This window comes from Heterodontus francisci, chromosome 18 (assembly GCF_036365525.1).
Source record: "Heterodontus francisci isolate sHetFra1 chromosome 18, sHetFra1.hap1, whole genome shotgun sequence".
Lineage (NCBI taxonomy): Eukaryota > Metazoa > Chordata > Chondrichthyes > Heterodontiformes > Heterodontidae > Heterodontus > Heterodontus francisci.
Window position 1 is genome coordinate 79,094,415 of NC_090388.1, and position 21,268 is coordinate 79,115,682.

Genomic DNA, 21,268 nt, shown 5'->3' on the forward strand with positions numbered 1-21,268 from the left:
TTGTAGTTGCACTTGGAGCTCAACAGTACCACAATGAAACATTGCTCTCTGCAGTGCTTAGATGGCGGAATGTCCCGTGAGGCCCAGTGATCAGCTCTTCAAGGATTACCAATGGAATGAAATAAAGCAAAAAGAAAAACACATTAAAACTTAATGTATTGATTCAAGGCGTCCAACAGCGAAGGAGACAGATTGTAGATTGAGAAGATGACTGACCCAGTTACAACTGGTCCTTGAAAATCCACTTCATTGACTTTAAATTAACTGGACACTGCTGGTCTGTAGTACTGTCCTGCATTTAATGTTTTGTTCACCAACTATACTGAGTTGAAAGAATAAAGAGATAGGGAAAAATTGAGGATAAGGAGAAAGAGCTCTACAGCAGGGAGAGCAGAAAAAGCGAAACTGTGAAGTTATTAAGAAAGAAATAAAAAAACAATTAGGAAGGCAAAGAGGAATGATGAAGATAAATTATCATGGAACATAAAACAAAGTAGTAAAATATGAATAAAAAAAGAGAAAGTCAGGATGGGAATAGGGCCATTCAGGGATGGACAGGATAAAATCACAGGCAGCGATAATGAAATGGTAGATATTTTTAATTATTCATTCAGTATTTACCAGGGAGATGGATCAGGTGGACATGGCATCAGAAGATGAGATTAGAAATTATATAACTGCATTTAAAATACAAAGAGGAGAAATATTAAATAAACTAATCAAACTCATGGAGAATAAAACTCCTGGTCTGGACAGATTGCACTTTTGCTGTTTAAAAGGATCTAGAGAAGAGATAGTAGAGGCACTATTACACATATTTAATAATTTAATAATAGAGAAAGGTGCAGTGCGAGACAAGTGGCAGATAGCTAACATTATACCTATGTTAAAGAAGGGAGATAGAACATGTCCAGGGAACTACTGACCAGGAAGATTAACATCAGTGGTAGGAAAGATAACGGAAGGAGAAAATTGAAAAATATCTAGAAGCCAAAAATATAATAATGAATAGCCAGCATGGATCTCAAAAGGAAAATGCTTGCTTGATCAACCTAATTGAATTCGTTGAAGAAGGGAACACAGGGCTTAGTGAGAGAGCGGAATGGAAAGAAATCAGTATTAGCAGAGAAACAGTGTTGGGGAAATTGATGGGATTGAAGGCCGATAAATCCCCAGGGCCTGATGGTATGTATCCCAGAGTACTTAAGGAAGTGGCCCTAGAAATAGTGGGTGCATTGGTGGTCATATTCCAAGATTCTATTGACTCTGGAACAGTCCCTACAGATTGGAAGGTAGCTAATGTAACCCCACTATTTAAAAAGGGAGATAGAGAGAAAGCAGGGAATTATAGACCAGTCAGCCTGACGTCAGTAGTGGGGAAAATTCTAGAGTCCATTATCAAAGATTTTATAGCAGAGCACTTGGAGAACAGTGGTAGAATCGGACAGAGTCAGCATGGATTTACAAAAGGGAAATCATGCTTGACAAATCTACTAGAATTCTTCGAGGATGTAATGAGTAGAGTTTATGAGGGGGAGCCAGTGGATGTGGTTTATTTGAACTTTCAGAAGACTTTCGACAAAGTCCCACAGAAGAGATTAGCGTGTAAAATTAAAGCGCATGGGATTGGGGGTAGTGCATTGCGATGGATAGAAAATTGGTTGGCGGACAGGAAACAAAGAGTATGGATAAATGGGTCTTTTTCCGATGGCAGGCAGTGTCTAGTGGGATACCGCAGGGATCGGTGCTAGGACCCCAGCTATTCACAATATACATTAATGATTTAGATGAGGGAACTAAATGTAATATCTCCAAGTTTGCAGATGACACAAAACTGGGTGGGAGGGTGAGTTGTGAGGAGGATGCAGAGAGGCTTCAGAGTGATTTGGACAGGTTGAGTGAGTGGGCTAATGCATGGCAGATGCAGTATAATGTGGATAAATGTGTGGTTATCAACTTTGGTAGCAAAAACAGGAAGGCAGATTATTATCTGAATGGCTATAAACTGAGAGAGGGGAATATGCAGCGAGACCTGGGCTTTCTCGTACACCAGTCGCTGAAAGTAAACATGCAGGTGCAATAGGCGGTAAAAAAGTAAATGGTATGTTGGCCTTCATAGCAAGAGGATTCGAGTACAGGAGCAGGGATGTCTTGCTGCAATTATACAGGGCTTTGGTGAGGCCACACCTGGAATATTGTGTGCAGTTTTGGTCTCCTTATCTGAGGAAGGATGTTCTTGCTATAGAGGGAGTGCAATGAAGGTTTACCAGACTGATTCCTGGGATGGCGGGACTGACGTATGAGGAGAGATTGAGTCGGTTAGGATTATATTCGCTGGAGTTCAGAAGAGTGAGGGGGGATCTCCTAGAAACCTATAAAATTCTAACAGGACTTGACAGGGTAGATGCAGGAAGGATGTTCCCGATGGTGGGGGAGTCTAGAACCAGGGGTCATAGTCTAAGGATACGGGGTAAACCTTTCAGGACTGAGATGAGGAGAAATTTCTTCACCCAGAGAGTGGTGAGCCTGTGAAATTCGCTACCACAAAGCAGTTGAAGCCAAAACATTGAATGTTTTCAAAAAGGAGTTAGATATAGCTCTTGGGTCTAAAGGGAGCAAAGGGTATGGGGCGAAAGCCGGAACAGGTTACTGAGTTGGATGATCAGCTATGATCATAATGAATGGCGTAGCAGGCTCGAAGGGCCAAATGGACTACTCCTGCTCCTATTTTCTGTGTTTCCAAGTAACAGAGGGAATATACAAGGGTAATGCAGTAGATGTAATATATCTGGATTTTCAAAACGTGTTTGATAAGGTATCAGGTAATAGACTAATGAATAAGGTCAGAGCATGCCGAGTCAGAAGACAAGTAGCAGAATGGAGAGTTGGCTGGCTACAAGCCAGAAAGCAGAGTAGGGGTAAAGGGTAGCTATTCAGAGTGGCAGAAGGTGGGCACCACAAGGATCATTGTTGGAACCACTGTTGTCACCAATTTATATTAATAAAATTTAGAATTTGGAATCAAAAGCGATTTCTAAATTTGTGGACAACATTAAATCGGGGGGATAGTCAATGCTGAGGAGGACTGCAACAAATTACAAGAAGACATTATAAACTTGCTGAATGGGGCATATAATTGGCAAATGAATTTCATCACAGATCAGTGTGAGGGATTAGATTTTAGTAAGAAAAATAAGGAGGTAATATATTACTTGTAAAATAATGGGGTTGAGGAGCAAAGGGACCTGGGAGTATAAATACACATCATTAAAAATAATGACATTGGTTAACAAGGCCATTAAAAAAAGTAAACCAAGCATGAGGGTTTATTTCTAGACAAATAGAAATGAAAAGTAGGGAAGTTATGCTAAAGTTGTATTAAACCTTGGTTAGACCACACTTGGAGTACTGTGTACAGTTCTGGTCATCAGATAAAGGATATAGAGACAAGTGATGGTTGTTGGGACAACTGTCAGGACTGAAAGTCCAGGAGGATTTTTTCCCCTTGTTCAACCATGGAGAGTTGTAATATCCTGACGATTGACCTGACTTTGATCAGATAACTCAGCACAAGCCAGCGATGAAACCTGGGACGATAGTCTCAGCTGGTGCCATTGTCCACTTGACCATGAGCCCGCTTGCTTGAATTATGTTTTGGTTCATTGTGAACAAAAATTCAACTACACTTAACTCACTGGGAACTAGCAATCTCAGAAAGGAAAATCGCATGGCGATGGTAGAATTTGACAGGACCTTTTTGATGGGGGTAATTGTCATTGACTTTGCCGTGCGGACGCTCAGTGGAGAGGTACTCACCTTGCCTGTACTTTTTAAGAAGGAAAGACTTGTATTTCCATAGCGCCTTTCACAATCTACAGGTGTCCTAAAGTGCTTCACAGCCAAACAAGTACTTTTGAAGTGTAGTTAGTGTTGTAATGTAGGAAACGCAGCAGTCAAATTGCACACAGCAAGATCCCACAGCAGTGAGATAAATGACCAGATAATCTGTTTTCGTGATGCCAGTTGAGGATAAGTATTGGCCAGGGCACCAGAGAGAACTCTCCTGCTCTTTTTTAAAATAGCTCCATGGAATGTTTTACATCCACCTGAGAGGGCAGACAGCATGTTGGTTTAAACTCTCATCGGAAAGATAGCATCTCTGACAGCGCAGCACTCCTTCAGTACTGCACTGGAGGGCCAGCTTAGATTATGTACTCAAATCTCCTGAGTGGGACTTTTTTTTTTAGAGATACAGCACTGAAACAGGCCCTTCGGCCCACCGAGTCTGTGCCGACCATCAACCACCCATTTATACTAATCCTACACTAATTCCATATTCCTACCACACCCCCACCTGTCCCTATATATTTCCCTACCACCTACCTATACTAGGGGCAATTTATAATGGCCAATTTACCTATCAACCTGCAAGTCTTTTGGCATGTGGGAGGAAACCGGAGCACCCGGAGGAAACCCACGCAGACACAGGGAGAACTTGCAAACTCCACACAGGCAGTACCCAGAATTGAACCCGGGTCGCTGGAGCTGTGAGGCTGCGGTGCTAACCACAACTTTTGGACTCAGAAATAGGAGTGCTACCCACAAAACCATGACTGATACCTGGGAATAAAGCATTCAGAATGATTGGAAAGACTCACAGTCAAACAATTCCATTGATATTGAGTAGCTTCAAACTGTCTCTTAAGACTCTCTCCACACTTACGTTTTGACTGTTCTTGTCCACCTCGCTGGGACAGCCGAACAGCTCCCGACGCAGGAGATTCCCATCATACTCCAAGAACGTCAAGTAAAGGTTCCGGAAAAACTCTACGTGCTTGTTCTTCACTCGCAGTTTCTTGGGAGAATTCCAGTGGATCACCTGCAGGACAACAAAATACGATCAGCGTCACATCCACAAGCTAGCCCAGGACAGACATCGGTACATATCTCACAGTCCCACCACAATGAGGAGCTGGCTCACTTCACTGACACTTTGCCTGGAGCTCTGCACCGTTACTAAGCACTGACTGCTGCTAAGCTTCCATTACCATTCTGAGTTACTCTTTGTTGTTAATTCAATATTACTTTTTTTTAAAAGTCAGCTCATCATTATTATCTTGTGCTTCAGCTTATGTTCATTGGCAATGGTCTCAGCGGGGGACGAGGGCGGTAGGTGACGTTACAAATGAGCCTCAGCTGGTTGGAGGGGCAGAGGGCAGGAGATGGAGAGTTGTGGGGATGCCAGGAAGCACTTCTTCATATAAAGGGTAGTGGAAATCTGGAACTGAGATTGATAGATTTTTTGTTCGGCAGGGTAATATGGAACCAAAGTGGGTCAATGGAATTGATATAGATCAGCCATGAGTAGCGTAACAAGCTTGAGGGGCTGACTGGCTGATATCTGTTCCCAAGTCCAGGTGAGGTGTCAGTCTGGGGAGCCTCTGGTACCTGTTTTGTATTGCGGTCTAGTGACTGCAACACCTCAGGCATCGACCTCAACGAGGTTATGTTTCTCATTTTCAATTGGTACAGTGAGAGCATGGGCAGGATTTTCCCTGTGGGCTGTGGGGCCCCGATGCCAGGATCAAATGGGGGTCAGAAGCCTGCAGTGGGGGCAACAGTCACCCGGCAGTGATTTCCCCCCCAATTGGCCAATTAGTCACCAATGGACAGGCTCGTTGTCCAATTAAGGACAGCCAGTGGGTTCTGAAAGCTGGAGGGTCAATAGGAGAGGTAGCAGGCTACCTCTCTCCAACTTTTGAAGCTTTAAAATAAAAAATTCTCTTAGCAGCAGGGTTACCATTACCCCCTCCGTAGGGTTTCCTGCAGCTGCTTTACCAGGTAGGCCAGGAGGGCCTCAGAGCCAGGCTGCAGCGCTGGTCCCTGAACTGCTGCCAGGAGGCTGCCTCCAGGCAGCTGGCCTAGTCCCCAATGACTTGCGGGCCCCGAGGCTGACTGGAAAATTCCAGTCGGCCTCTGACAATAGGCCTTAATTGGCTACCTGCTGCTTGTTAGTGGGTAGCCCTGGTGCCACCCCAATTCCACCTCTGGGAAAATGGCCTGGGGGTGAGAAGGTGCCAACAAAGCAGCATGCTCATCGGCAGTGTGAAATTCCTGCCTCCGTGCTTGCTCCCTATCATGGCCTAAATATCGAGCCCCTTGTGTCAAATTTCCTGAATGGTCTCGCAAGGAGTGTCCAGTTTAACTGACAGTGTCATGGGAATTTTCCACCCCTTTTCCTTGGCTTTCAGGTGGGAACTCGCTGGCAGTTTCAGGGTTGTTGATCCCAGTGGCAACCAGTTTAGGCAGCCTCCTGAGCTGAGTTTAACCTTTCTCACACAGGGTCGGTTCTGGTCAGGCGCCCGATTATATCCTCCATTGAACAGTGTAAATTTGGGAAAGTTAAATATCAGGCATCTGACCCAACCTGCCCTGTTCCCATCAGATACATTAGGCTAACACTGGGGCTTTAACGCTTGCTGTAGCATCCTCGCAATCATTGTCGGCTAAGTTTCCAGTACTTGTATGTTGTTGCTGCATTGTTGTGCAGGATGGGGGGGTGGGGGGGGGGGGGGTTGCAGGGGTGGGTGTTAATTGTATATTTATTGTGTTTAAATGTATGCAGGTGGTGGAAATTAACTGGGATTCATTTTGAACCCCTATAAATAGATGCAGTCTAACACTGTGGTTGTTGGGTGAGGAGGTGCATGCTTGTAATGTATAACTCTGCAAATAAATGCAGAAGTGATTTAAGATTGGCTCCAGTTCTATCCTTCACCAACTTGCTTTCTGGAATAGAATGGGAAAAGAGGGGCAGTTAGCAGAAATATACAAAATTGATCCATTATAGGAGGAGTCTAGCAATCAAGATTCAGGACTGAGAGACTGTGGTTACTTAGAAAGGTTTGAAAAATTCGGGCATTTTGCAAGGGTGCATAAGGCCTCATAGAAATGTTCAAAATTTTGAGATATTTCAAGTTCGATAACAAAGGCCAAAGATTCATGAATAACTCCAAAAAACGAAAATCAATCATTTCTATAATGCCTTTCACGACCCAGTGTACTTTACAGCCAATTCAGTACTTCTGAAGCATAATCATTGTTGTATGTAGGAAACGCAGCAGCCAAATCTGCACAAAGCAAGATCCCAAAAACAGAAATGTGATAATGACCAGATAATCTTTTTTCAATGATGTTAGTTAAGGGATAAATATTGACCAGGTCACTGGAGAGATCTCCCCTGCCCTTCGTCGATTCAGGCACTGGATGCCTACATTCACCTGAGAATGCAGATGTGGCCTTGGTTTAACATCTCATCCGAAACATAGCACCTCCAACACTGCAGCACTCCCTCAGTACTGCACTGGAGGCACAGATTAATCAAGGACTGTCAGAATGGATTTGTTAAAGGAAGACCATGTCTGACTAACGTAATTGAATTTTTTGAGGAGGCTCGATGATTTGTTGTAGTTTATATGAATTGTAGCAAGGCTTTTGACAAGGTGCAACATGGCAGACTGTCTGAAAATTCCAAGCTCATGGGAGCTAAGGGAAAGTGGCAAAATGGATCCAAAATTGACTCAGTGACAGGAAGCAAAATGTAATAGTCGATGGGTCTTTTTGTGACTGGAAGGCTGTTTCCAGTCGGGATCTAGAGTGCTCAGTACTAGGCCCCTTGCTGTTTATTGTATATATCAATGATAATTACTCAAATGTAGAGGGCATGATTGAGAAGTTTGCAGATGATATGAACATTTGCTGTGTGGTTGATAGTGAGGAATAAAGCTGTAGACTGCAGCAAGATATCAATGGACTGGGCAGGTAGGCAGAAAGGTGGCAAATGAAATTCATTCAAAAGAAGTGTGAGGTAATGCAAGGAGGGAAAACAAGGCCAGGGAACACACAATAAATGGTAGAATAACAGAAGGGCCTTGGAGTACATGTCCACAGATCCTTGAAAGTAGCAGAACAAATAGGTAAGGTAGTTAGGAAGGCATACGGGATACTTTCCTTTATTGGTTGAGGCATAGATTATAAGAGCAGGAAGGTTATGTTAGAACTGTATAAAACACTAATTAGGCCACAGCTGGAGTACTGTGTACAGTTCTGGTCACCGCATTACAGAAAGGATGTAATCGCACTAGAGACGGTACAGAGGTGATATATGAGGGTATTGCCAGGAATGGAGAGTTTTAGCTTTGAAGAAAGATTGGATCGGCTAGGGTTGTTTTCTTTGGAAAAGTGGAGATTTAATTGATGTGTATAAAGATTATGAGGAGACTTGATAGAGTGGATAGGAAGGACTTATTTCCATTAGCAGAGTGGTTAACAACCAGAGGGCATAGATTTATAGTTAATGGTAGAAGGATTAGAGGGGTGTTGAGGAGTAATTTTTTCACCCAAAGGGTGGTGGGGTTCTGGAACTCCCTGCCTGATAACATGGTGGGGCAGAAACTCCCATCTAAAATACTTGGACGTGCACTTGAAGTGCTGCAACCTCTGGGTCAAGATCAAGAGCTGGAAGGTGGGATGAAACGGGATAATTGTTTATCAGCCAGCATGGATACAATGGGCTGAATGCCACCTTCTGTACCGTAAATTGTTCTATGCTATAAAAGATTTTGTATTTAAGTATCTGGAGTGGGGTATGAACCCACAATCGTTGAACTCAGAGATGAAAGTGCTACCAGTAAGCCACAACTAACACAGAAACCAAGTAGGAAATCAGAATCCAAACATAGTGGTTATTTGAACATGAAATGCTTCACCGAAAGTAGTTACTGAGACAGACTATAACACCGATGAAAAGAGAATTCGAGATCAGTATGCTGCTGGCCCAAAGAAGAAGGAGGCATTGCTGGATCGGGTTCTGGGGAATGAGATGAGCCAAATGGCAGTAGGGAAACATTTAATGGAGAGTGGTCATACTATCATAAGGTTTAGGTTAGTTCTGGAAAAGGACAAGGAGCAATCCAGAGTAAAAATAATTAACTGGAGAGTGCCAACCTCAATGGGGTGATAACGGATTTGGCCCAGATAAATTGGAATGGAAGACTGACAGGCGAAACGTTAACCGAACAAAGGTCTGCCTTTAAAGAGGAAATGGTTCAGGTTCAGTCGAGATACATTACCATGAGGGAGAAAGTTAGGACAAACAAAGTCAGAGCTCCCTGGGTGACGGAAGAGATAGAGAGTAAAATGAAGCAGAAAAAGTGCATATGACAGAGGCCAGGTTGATGATACAAGAGAGAACCAGGCTGAATAGAGAAAGCTCAGAGGGGAAGTGAAGAAAGTACACGCCAGTCAGTTTAACCTTGGTGGTAGGAAAGCTTTTAGAAATGATAATGTGGGACAACACTGACAGTCACTTGGTGAAATGTGAAATAATTAATGAAAGCCAGCAGGGATTTGTTAAAAGCAAATCCTGTTCAACTTTATTGAGATTTTTGATGAGGTAACAGAGAGGGTTGATGATGGTAATGCTATTGTTGTGGTGTACATAGACGTCCAAAGGACATTTGATAAACTGCCGCATAACAGACTTGTCAGCAAAGTCAAAGCTCATGGAATAAAAGGAACAGTAGCAGCATGGATACAAAGTTGGCTGAGTGACAGGAAACCGAGAATAATAGTGAAGAGTTGTTTCTCAGACTGGAGGACAGTATATACTGGGACCACTGCTTTTCTTGATCTACATTAATGACCTAGACTTTGGGCACAATTTCAAAATTTGCTGGTGACACAAAACTTGGAAGTATTGTGAACTGTGAGGAGGATAGACATTAAGAGGACATAGACAGGCTGGTGGAATGTGCAGAAATGTGGCAGATGAAATTTAATGCAGAGAAGTGTGAAGTGATACATTTGGTAGGAGGAACAAGCAGAGGCGATATAAAATAAAGGATACAATTCTAAAGGGGGTGCAAGAACCTGGGGGTAGATGTGTACAAATCGTTGAAGGGAAGGTTGAGAAAGTGGTTAATAACGCATACAGGATCCTGGACTTTATAAGTAGAGGTATAGAGTACAAAAGCAAGGAAGTTACGGTGAACCTTTATAAAACATTGGTTCGGCCGCAATTGGAGTACTATGTCCAATTCTTGATACCACACTTTAGGAAGGATGTGGAGGCATTGGAGACGGTGCAGAACAGATTTATGAGAATGGTTCTGAGGATGAGAGACTTCAGTTATGTGGATAGATTGGAGAAGCTGGGGTTGTTCTCCTTGGAGAAGCAAAGATTAAGAGGAGATTTGATAGAGGTGTTTGAAATCATTAGGGTTCTGGACAGAGTAAATAGGGAGAAATTTATTCCATTGGCGGAAGGGTCGAGAACCAAAGGATACGGATTAAAAGTAAATGGCAGAAGAATGAAAGGCGTCCTGAGGAAAAACCTTTTTATGCAGCGAGTGTTTAGGATCTACAATGCACTGCCTTAGAATGTGGTGGAGGCAGATTCAATCATGGTTTACAAAAGGAAATTGGATAATTATCTGAATAGGAAAAATTTGCTGGGCTATGGGGAAAGGAGAGGGAATGGGCAGAGGAGTAGGACTAACTGATTTGCAGAGAGCTGGGCACAAACATGAAGGGCTGAATGGCCTCCTTCTGTGCTGTAACCATTCTGTGAGTCTATAAGTATTTAAAAATGAAAATATGAAGGCCTCAGAGAAAGAGCAGGGAAATGGGATTATAGTAAAATCTCCTGGCATCAGTATGGTGGGCCAAATTGCCTCCTTCTGCACTGTTAATCCTGTTCATTTCTTTTTTATAAAGTATTTAGTTAACAAAGAATAAAAGTTGGGCATCATGCTGCTAAGATAAACAGAGCAGTGCAACTTCTATCTGCCAAGAATCGTCTTATGGTTCATTACAATAACTGGTTAGCCAAATAATAATGTATACAAAAGAGTAATGTACCATTAGAAACATAATATTCAGCCCATTCAGAATGGGTCAGCTTCTATTTATCAAATTAAATTAAATTGTTGCGCATGAGAACAAGCAAAGATTTGAATCATGGGAGGCAGTAAGATGCTTCGACCTTCCTTGTCTAATTATAATAGATTAAATCTATTTCACAAGGTAAATTACAGACTTTTATTTCATTCTTGGGATGTGGGCATCACTGGCAAGGCTGGTATTTATTGCTCATCCCTAGTTGCCCTTCAGAAGTTGGTGTTGAAACTTCTCCTTGAACTGCTGCAGTCATGTGGTGAAGGTAGACCCACAATGTGGTTAGGTAGAGAGTTCCAGGGTTTTGACCCAGTAACGATGGAGGAACAGCACTATATGCCCTTCCCAAGGGCAATTAGGGATGGGCAAAAAATGCTGGGCTTGCCAGCGACACTCACATCCCATGCAACAATAAAAAAAAGCCAGGATGGTGTGTGACTTGAAGGGGAAATTGGAAGCTATGGTGTTCTCATTTATCTACCGCAATTGACCTTTTAGGTGGTGGACGTGGGAGGTACTGTTGAAGAAGCCTTGGTGAGTTGCTGCAGAATATCTTATCAATGATGCACACTGTAGCCACGATGCGCCGGTGGTGGAGGGAGTGGATGTTTAAGCTGGTGGATGGGCACCAAATCCCATCTCACCATATCCTCGCCCAGCAGATCCATACCCACCAGATTCATGCCTACCAAATCCTCACCCAAATGACCTTCGCCTGTTTAATGGCTTGTATCGATCTTTCAGGAGTATTTCTGCTGAACGCCAGAAGCTTCTGTTACCACTGCCAAATTAAATGATCCACCTCAGGGAGAGCAATCAATTGCAGGGTGATCAATTTGCTCATCTCACCTGCATCTCGGGGACAGCAATCTACTGCAGGATGAGTGCAGTAAGCAGTGTAGATGGGAGCAGGGAGTTACAAAACAACATGGACATATTAAGTGAGTGTGCAAAATGATATTCAATATGGGGAGTGTGAGGTCATCGACTTTGGATCGAAGGAATTCAAATCAGAATATGTTCTTAATGGGGAGAAACTAGGAGCTGTAGAGGAGGAAAGAGATTTGGGACTGCAGGTCCAGAAATCAGTAAAAACTGGTTCACGAGTATAAAAAATAATCAAAATGGCAAATGAAATGTTGTATCGCAATGGGGCTGGAATACAAAGGGATGGAAGCTATGCTACAGTTATGTAAAGCTATGGTTAGACCCCATCTAGAGTACTGCATTCAGTTCTGCGCACTGCACCTCAGGAAGGATATAATGGCCTTGGAGGGGGTGCAGTGCATGTTCACCAGAATGATGCTGGGGCTAAGAGTGTTAAATTATAAGGACAGGTTGTGTATATTAGGCTTGTATTCCCTGGAGTTTAGAAGCTTGAGTAGTGATCTAAATGACATGTTTAAAATTATAAAAGGATTCAACAGAGTAGATAGAGGGCTGGATTTTAAGGAGCCCTCGACATTGAGATCCGTGGCGGAGGGTGAGGGGGGGGGGTGCCTGAAGATGGGTCCGGATGAGGCCCGCCACGGACCTCGACGGCGGCAGGGCCCGGCCCAATCCTCCCGGTCGCGGTGAGGCGCTGTGGTGGCCCCACACCCACAACCACCACTTGGCGATGGGACCACAATCACCATATTCAAATTAATAAAATGAATGCATTTACATATACTTACCTCCGATCTTGAGGGCCCACCGCAATCTTCGGCACGGTGACCGACACTCCCACAACTTCGGATCCCTGTCTGGGGAAACGAGGCGTGACATTGGAGGGGACGGGGGAGGAGGTGAGAGTATCAGTGCAGGAGAGTGGGGAAGGGGACAAATTAACGTCCTGAGTGTAGGGGATGGTGGGAAGGGTTGTAACCTCTTTGTGCCGTTTGGGGGATGAAGGTCAGATGTTAAAGGTAAGTGTTTTGGGGTGGGGAAGGACAAATAATTACTGTAATTGTTATTGGGGGTGTGGGAGAGGGGCAAAAGAAATGCATTTATTTAATTTTATTGAATATGTCTTTAAATATTTAAATAAGCCGGCAGAGCTGACTGCCCTTTAAAAATGCCGTCAGCACCTGCGCACAGGCAGCTGACGCAATTTCCAGGGACGGACAGCCCACCCCCTCCACGTAGTTGGGGGGGGGGGTGAAGGGGTGGGCTGCCACAGCTATTTAAATGAGCCACCGCGCTTAAGATTGCAGTGGCTTTTTGGCATGTGGCCCATGTGGGTGGGCTGCCATTTTTTGAGCTCGCCGCCAATAAGTCCAGCCCAGAGAAACGACTTCCCCTGGTGGAGAATCCAGAACAAGAGGACACAATCTTACAATTAGCAACAGACCATTCAGCAGGGAAATCAGGAGAACTTTTGCACACAATGGGTAGTAGAAGTTTGGAACTCTCCCTCAAAGGGCTGTGGGTTATCAAGGGATATGGAACAAAGATGGTTAAATGGAACTGAGGTACAGATCAGCCATGATCTAATAGACTGACAGAACATGCCTGAGGGCCTGAATGGCCTACTGCTGTTCCTATTCCATCAGAGAAAGCTGAAGAGCTCACACTTTACCTTATTTTTGATATTTTACATGAAAACAAATTCCAGCAACTTTCACTGATCCTTAAAATGATGTCGATCTTCATCAATTTCGTATCAGCTCATTGGAGCAGAAAAAATGGATGGAACTTACAACTGGCTTAGCTGGTCCTGCTATTACTCGTTACAAAGATTGTTGGATAATGCCAGCAGAAATGTTGTTTTGTTTTTATATTCTAGTACATCACAGGACCACAAGATGTGGACATTTGGGGTAGGCAGCTGAGCTCTGGCTTCACCAATGGCGTGGGCCAGTCAAACCCTGACCTACATCCCATTTTCCCACTGCCAACTTTGGGTGGAATAAAGAGGCCTCGCTGCAGAGAGTCACAAGCCACACTACTCTGTGATACTGGTAGGAATGAGGTCCAAAACGCCATCTCCTGACTTTGGGTGGAGGCCCTGTCCACAGTATGGATCCTGTTCAAATAAAATGGTCGCATCCAGGGTTTTGGGGCTCAGTCTGGCTTCTGATAGGCAGGTTAGTATTGCAGTTTTGTGCAGGATATTTTTTTGTTTGCATTTTCTAGTAAAGCATTTTGTTGTGCTCATTTGTTGATTTTAATGGGTAGCTCATCTTGTTTGCAGTTGTTTTATTCCTGCCAACACTTTAATTCTTGGCTGCTGCCATTTAAATCAGACAATACAAAGTGCAGATGACAGAATGGCTTTGTTTTTCTGAACAAATGGGGTTGATTTTCACTCTCTTCGCTTGGCATTAACAACCTCAAAATGCAGCCAGCCCCATCTTACAGAGGCCTATCTCCTGCAGTCCAAAGCTTGCCTGTTTAGGCAAGAGGCTCCTTTTAATATGGAAATCAGGGCTTTAAGGAATATGCCTTCGCAAAGAAGGTCTGGAAAGAGATGAGGTTCATCCCTAGCAGCTCTGTAACGCATGACTTGGTGCTCTGCAGACTGTTCCCAGAGACGCAAACCAAGACAAATATCAACTGCTGATGGAGGACCATCAACTCGGTGAAAGACACTCCTTAGTCTGCCCAAAACTTGCTGCTCTTCCAGGGCAAAGAGCTGTCTGCGACCGAGTGTTTCACACTGGCACTTTCAAGAACCAGGACTACATTCTGAGGGTCGCACTAAAGCTTGGAGCAGCCACTGCTAAGGCTCAATGAGGAAAGGCCACAGTCTAAGGCCCTTCTGCCATAGTATACCGAGGGTCTAGAATCTGTGTAAAACCCCTCGGGTTGTACGCACTAGAGAATGTTTGACATGAAATGTATTTTGTAAATATAACCTGTAATGTTAATTGTAATGAGGCAACTCAGAGTGCCACATACTGTATTGAAAGAAATTAAACTGTATTGCACTTTATGTAACACCAATTTGAATCAGGATGTAATGTACTTCTACAAATTTTATGAATAAAGTATTTTTTTTTTTTAATTAGCAACCCGTTTGTCATTTTTGGTCAGGACTGGTTGACTGTTGCACACTCCAATCAGTTTAACTGGTGATGGAACTGAAGCAGGCTGCCAAAGGCAAATGTTGAGTTATTTTTCTGTGTCCAGATGAGCAGGATGCCACAAAAATGGCGGGGATTTCTTTGCCGCCAGAATGGGAGGCCGACAAATGCACTGCAACGGTCAGCCAGCAAAAGTCAAATCATACCCTCAGGAATGGTTCAAATTGGGAAGCAGGGTTCAATAAACACTGCACTAACAGGCCCGATTGTAAATATAAATGTTATATTTGGCACTATCTTTGAACTACTCTCTCTTTCTGAAATAAAAGAAATAATTGAAGGACTCGTATTTATGCAATGCCTTTCACAGTCTCAGGACATTCCCCAAAGCACTTTACAGCTGATGAAGTACTTCTGAAATGTACCTACTTTTGTAATGTGGGAAACATGGCAGCCAATTTGCACACAGCAAGATCCCACAAACAACAATGAGATAAATGTCAAGATCATCTATTTTAGTGATGTTGGTTGAGGGATAAATATTGACCAGGATGCCAGGAGAACTCCCCAGCTTCTCTTTGAGTAGTGCAGTTGGATCTTTAATATCTATTTCAGAAGGCACACAGGGCCTCGGTTTAATCTTTCATACAATAGACGCACCTCTGTCAGTGCAGCACTCCTTCAGTACTGTGGAGTGTCAGCCTGAATTTTGTGTTCAAGTCTTTGGCACAGGAGTTGAACCTATGACTTAGGGACAACAGTGCTACCACTGAGCCACAGATGACATCGGCTGACACCAATATTTAAATCAGTATTTACAACTTTAGTTGAAAGATAAAAATACTTGCATTTATATGGTGCCTTTCATGACTTCAGGACATTCCAAAGTGCTTTACAGCCAATGAAGTAATTTTGAAGTGCAGTCACTATTGTAACGTTGGAAATTCATAAGCCATTTGTAAAACAATCTTAGTCAAAAATACACAAACTGAAGTAATATTATACACAAAGAGACAATTGATTTTGGGGGGAGGGGGAAATAATTGATTGCAATTGAAAGATAAACAAAATTAATCACAAGTGTGTAACAGCTCTGTTGGAACTGTTAGTGTACTTGGCCAGATTCTGTTGTTCGTTCAGGTAAACAGAAAACACTCGGATTGTTAGTTTTGCCTGAATAAAGTTTTGAAATTCATTTTGTATCTTTTACTCAAAATAGTTTTAAATGGCTAAGTAGTGTTGGATGCTGAAAAGTTACATTCTTTCAATTGTGCTGAAAAAAGGCTTATGATGCATCTGGAAAGATTACATAGGTGGGGGTCATTTGGAGAAAGGTTGAAAAACAGCTGCCAGGTGGGTGCTGTGACATGCCTGGAAGAAACATTCATTGAGTCTCGTTTTGAGGTATGGGGGTTGCGATTCGCCATCTGCCCGCATCCGTTCCCATTGAAGCAGGCAGCATGCAAACTTTGTGCTGCCTCCTCATTTCCACCATTTCTGTGTGGAGCTCAGCATGGTCCACGTTGCTGGCTGGTTTCATGTAAAACAAGGGGCCAAACAGCATGCGAGGCTAGCACGTGTTCCAGATAACCTCCAGCTCTTAAAGGCAGTCTATCTCTCTTAAAGGAAAGCTGCACTAAATCACAGGAGGCTGCTGCTGTTGCCACTGTGGCAATTGAAGTGGTTGGGAAACTATTGGAAAAAATTCTGAGGGACAGGATTAATCTCCACTTGGAGAGGCAGGGATTAATCAGGGATAGTCAACATGGCTTTGTCAGGGGGAGGTGGTGTCTAACTAACTTGATTGAATTTTTCAAGGAAGTAACTAGCTGTGTAGATCAGGGTAAAGCAGTTGATGTAGTCCACATGGACTTCAGTAGGCTTTTGATAAGGTCCCGCATGGGACATTGGTTAAGAAAGTAAGAGCCTGGGATCCAGGGCAATTTGGCAAATTGGATCCAAAACTGACTTTGTGGCAGGAGGCAGAGGGTAATGGTTGATGGTTGTCTTTGCGAGTGGAAGCCTGTGACCAGTGATGTACCACAGAGATCAGTGCTGAGTCCCTTGCTGTTTGTAGCGCACATTAATGATTTAGATGTGAATACAGGAGGTATGATCAGTAAGTTTGCAGATGACATGAAAATTGGTGGTGTCGTAAATAGTGAGGAGGAAAGCCTTAGATAACAGGACGATATAGATGGGCTGGTAAGATGGGTGGAGCTGCGGCAAATGGAATTTAATCCTGAGAAGTGTGAGGTGATGCATTTTGGGAGGACCAACAAGGCAAGGGAATATACAATGGATGGTAGGACCCTAGGAAATACAGAGGGTCAGAGGGACCTTGGTGTACTTGTCCATAGATCACTGAAGGCAGCAGCACAGGTAGTAGGTAAGGTTAGGAAGGCATATGGGATACTTGCCTTTATTAGCCGAGGCATAGAATATAAGAGCAGGGAGGTTATGATGGAGCTGTATAAAATGCTAGTTAGGCCACAGCTGGAGTACTGTGTACAGTTCTGGGCACTACACTATCGGAAGGATATGACTGCACTGGAGAGGGTGCAGAGGAGAGATTCACTAGGATGTTGCCTGGGCTGGAGCATTTCAGCTATGATGAGAAACTGAAAAGGCTAGGGTTGTTTTCCTTAGAGCAGAGAAGGCTGAGGGGAGATATGATTGAGGTATACAGAATTATGAGGGGCATTGATAGGTTAGATAGGAAGAAACTTTTTCCCTTAGCGGGGATGTCAATAACCAAGGGGCATAGATTTAAGGTAAGGGGCAGGAGGTTTAGAGGGGATTTGAGGAAAAATATTTTCACTCAGAGGGTGGTTGGAATCTGGAATGCACTGCCTGAAGAGGTGGTAGAGGCAGGAACCCTCACAACATTTAAGAAGTATTTAGATGAGCATTTGAAATGCCATAGTATACAAGGCTACGGGCCAAGTGCTGGAAAATGGGATTAGAATAGTTAGGTGCTTGATGGCCGGCACAGACACGACGGGCTGAAGGGCCTGTTTCTGTGCTGTATAACTCTATGACTCTATGAAGAGAATCGAAATGGAGCACTGGGGTAAAGAGAGCATTCTGTCGTTCACACTGGAGGCCTTACCCATGGATGTGAACTGGAGAGATGACAGTGCATTCCAGATCGTAACAACTCACTACCTAATGTTTCTTTTCCACATGGCGCCTCTGAAACTTTTGTCAAATATGTGAAATCTGTTTCCTCTAGTTACCAACCCAAGCTGCCACAGGAAACAGTTTCTCCTTATTTAGTCTATCAAAACCTTTCATGATTTTGAACACTTTTATTAAATCGCCCCCAAACCTCCTCTGCACTAAGGAGAAGAACTCCAAACTTTCTTCAAGGTAGAACTCCAGACTTTCTTCATAGCTGAAGGCTTTCATCCCTGGTACCATTCCAGTAAATCTCCTCTTCACCCATTCTAAGGCGCTGACATCCTTCCTGAAGTGTTTCCTAAATTACAACTGTGACTACACTTTGAAAGTACTTCATTGGGCGTAAAGTGCTTTGAGAATTCCTGCAGTTGTGAAAGGCACTATATAAATGCAAATAAATTCATAGTTCTGGGAAAACATATCAAGTACAAATCCAGGTGTTTGAGTGAGGCTTAGGCCTGCAGTCAAAAAGTTAGAATGAAGGAACTCAAAGACACAAAATCTATTTTCATGGTTAAGTTTATCGTACTATTGAGGACTATGTAATTTCTTATGTTTCTGCAGTGGCTAATATCACGGTGCACAGGTGGAACTTGGATTTGTACCTCACTGTGATTTCCTGGAATTTGATGGGCTCGGAGAGGAATTTTCCAGAGGTTTTTTTCCCCTGAACTGACCCGGGTTTTTTGTTAAGCCTTTTATTTTGCCTCTCTCCAGAGATTACATGACTCCTGGTGGGAGGGAACACTGGAAGTCAAGCGGCTTTGTTGAGTTATGGCTGGAACTGACTTGGTCCAGCTGGTCTGTTTCTGTTCGTTTTGCATGTTTGAATGTTACTGACATTAGAAGTTTCAGTTCCTGGGTAAAAATGGCAAATTAATTGTTTTTCTGATCCATCCTCCCGTTCATTTGTATCTCCTCAATGATTGATTTTTAGTTGCTTTCCTCACTTTGACTTATATGTCCAATACCTCCTCAGTTATAAATCATTACTGGTTTACTTTGAGTCTGTCAACAAAATATGACAGAAAAAGATAATGGAAAAGCGTTAAATGTTATAAAAAATGTTACAGCTACAGGAAGTACACAACATGGGCTGAATTTTCGAGGCGGGTGAATACAATGGCAGCCCGAACGCCATGCCACCGCGATCCAGCGCGTAGCAGTTCATTTCTATATGCAGGATGTTCTGCACCCCCAATCACGTGGTGGGAATGGGCTCTGCAATGCCAGCAACAATGTCAGCTGCCTCTGCGCAGGCGCCATTTTTAAAAGGCTGCACGACCTGCACAGAGAGTAAAAATTTCAACCCCGGTATCCCGCTCACCCCCCCCCCCCCCCCCCCACTCACTACACTGTACAAAAATGTGTGACCCATCCCCCCACAATACACAGAAAATAAATGGTAGCCCCCTCCCCGCACCAACCCCCCCCAAAACATTTAATTGAACAGTTGACCTTTGCTCCCAGGCAGCTGCACTAACTATAGACGTCAGCCCTCCCCCCCCCTTGTACACTAGAAATGCAGAGTTGACCCCATTTCCCCTCCCCCCACTACACTAAAAATCCTAAGTATCCCCCCTTCCTCATCTCGGTGACACTAGCTTTTCCTGGACGGGAAAGTGAAGGCACGTGAGTGCCGGTTGTCGCACGGAATATCCCGGACAGCCAGTAAGATTGCGGGGAATGGCATGTTAATTTATTCATGTTTTTTATTTCAATATTTAAAGTTGGGTCCCATCACCGGGTGGCGGGGGAGGGGGGGGGCCGCCTCGGAGTCTTGCCAACGCCGGGAAGATCGGGCCCGGCAATCTCGAGGTCAGGCTCCGTGATTGGCTGCTGCCTCTGCCAGAGTTTGACGTTGGGAGCTCAACAAAATTCAGCACTACAGGTGCAACGTTAATAATTTATGTAGATACGGATTGATAACACACTAGCCTCCAATTCAGTGATGACTGACAACTTCGAGGAGTTTATACGCAAATCCATAATGATCATTTATCAGATAATTCGCATTGGCACCAATATGCACTCTTATGTTTAGTCTCACATCTTAATATTTCCTTCTGCACTTCAGTGTCAATGTTTGCCTGATGCCACTGCTGTGAAGCACCTTGGGGCATTCCTACATTATGAGCACTATATAACTGGAAGTGGTTATTGTTAAGTGTGTAGTTATTTGTGATATAAAAGCCTTTGAAGAAATTTATGCTGCATCTGGTCACATCTTGAGAGAAGCAGCTCAGTTTTTTTCACATACAAAGAGCTGAATTTTCAGTGATTGGTAGGGGCAGGAACAAAGGTAGGCAGTCGCGGAATTTCCCGCCACTAGCTGATGTGCTGGTTTGCCAGCACGGTCCTGCCTCTGAACTATTTTCAAATGGGTCAGGTCAGGGGTGAAACGGCTAATCGCAGACAAGCAGCGAGTAGCCAATAAAGGCAATTAAGGGGCCTATTAAGGCATTTCTCTCGTTGGCGGTTGGCCCCTGCGGTGGCCAAAACACTGTCAGTGGAAGAAGGCGGCCTCCTCGTGGCAGACTGGGTTGTGGAGGGGGTGGGGCCAGTGCTCCAGAAACACGTAAAACATGGTCTGCCTACCCCCAGTGCCGATGTTTAAAGATGGCAGCTGTGGCCATTTTTTTTAAATTTGAAAGTGCTGAGAGGGTGCCTCCATCTTGAGACACCCTCTCTCCCTCTCCCTTAGCTGCATCAGCAGGCTGCAGCTCCTTCAGTGTTGGAGGGCCTCTTGGTCTCCTATTGGCCGTCCAGCAGCAGGAGCCTTCCTGCTGTCCTTAATTGGCCATTCCTTTGAAAATCATGTAGGGTGACCGTCTCATCTCAGGCTGAAATGAATCATACTTGAAGTCACAGATCTAAGTTTAACAAAGGTTTAACAAGTGTTTTATTAAAGACTTCTGTAGAGTTCTTAGTTACTGTGCTGCTCACTGGAAGAGCATATGCTTATCTGACTTTACAACATCACATCAGGTACAACTGATCAGAAGTTTTCCCCAAAGCACAAAGCTACTTTCTGTTTCCCTTCCAAGTACCACATATTCTCTACTACTCAAGTTTACACATACAATCATGACAGTGACTATTTCTGACACGGTGCATGGGTC

The 21,268-nt window shown here is 43.8% G+C and overlaps 1 protein-coding gene across 2 annotated transcripts in view; it reads right to left on the reverse strand.

The window, feature by feature from the left end:
* The window catches only part of large1 (LARGE xylosyl- and glucuronyltransferase 1), a 488,923-nt gene that overhangs the window by 33,166 nt on the left and 434,489 nt on the right, over window positions 1-21,268 (reverse strand). For both annotated transcript variants that reach the window (XM_068051293.1, XM_068051292.1), the window contains one exon: window positions 4,724-4,879. In XM_068051293.1, the coding sequence (XP_067907394.1) occupies window positions 4,724-4,879 (156 nt within the window). The remainder of the gene's footprint in view (window positions 1-4,723; window positions 4,880-21,268) is intronic.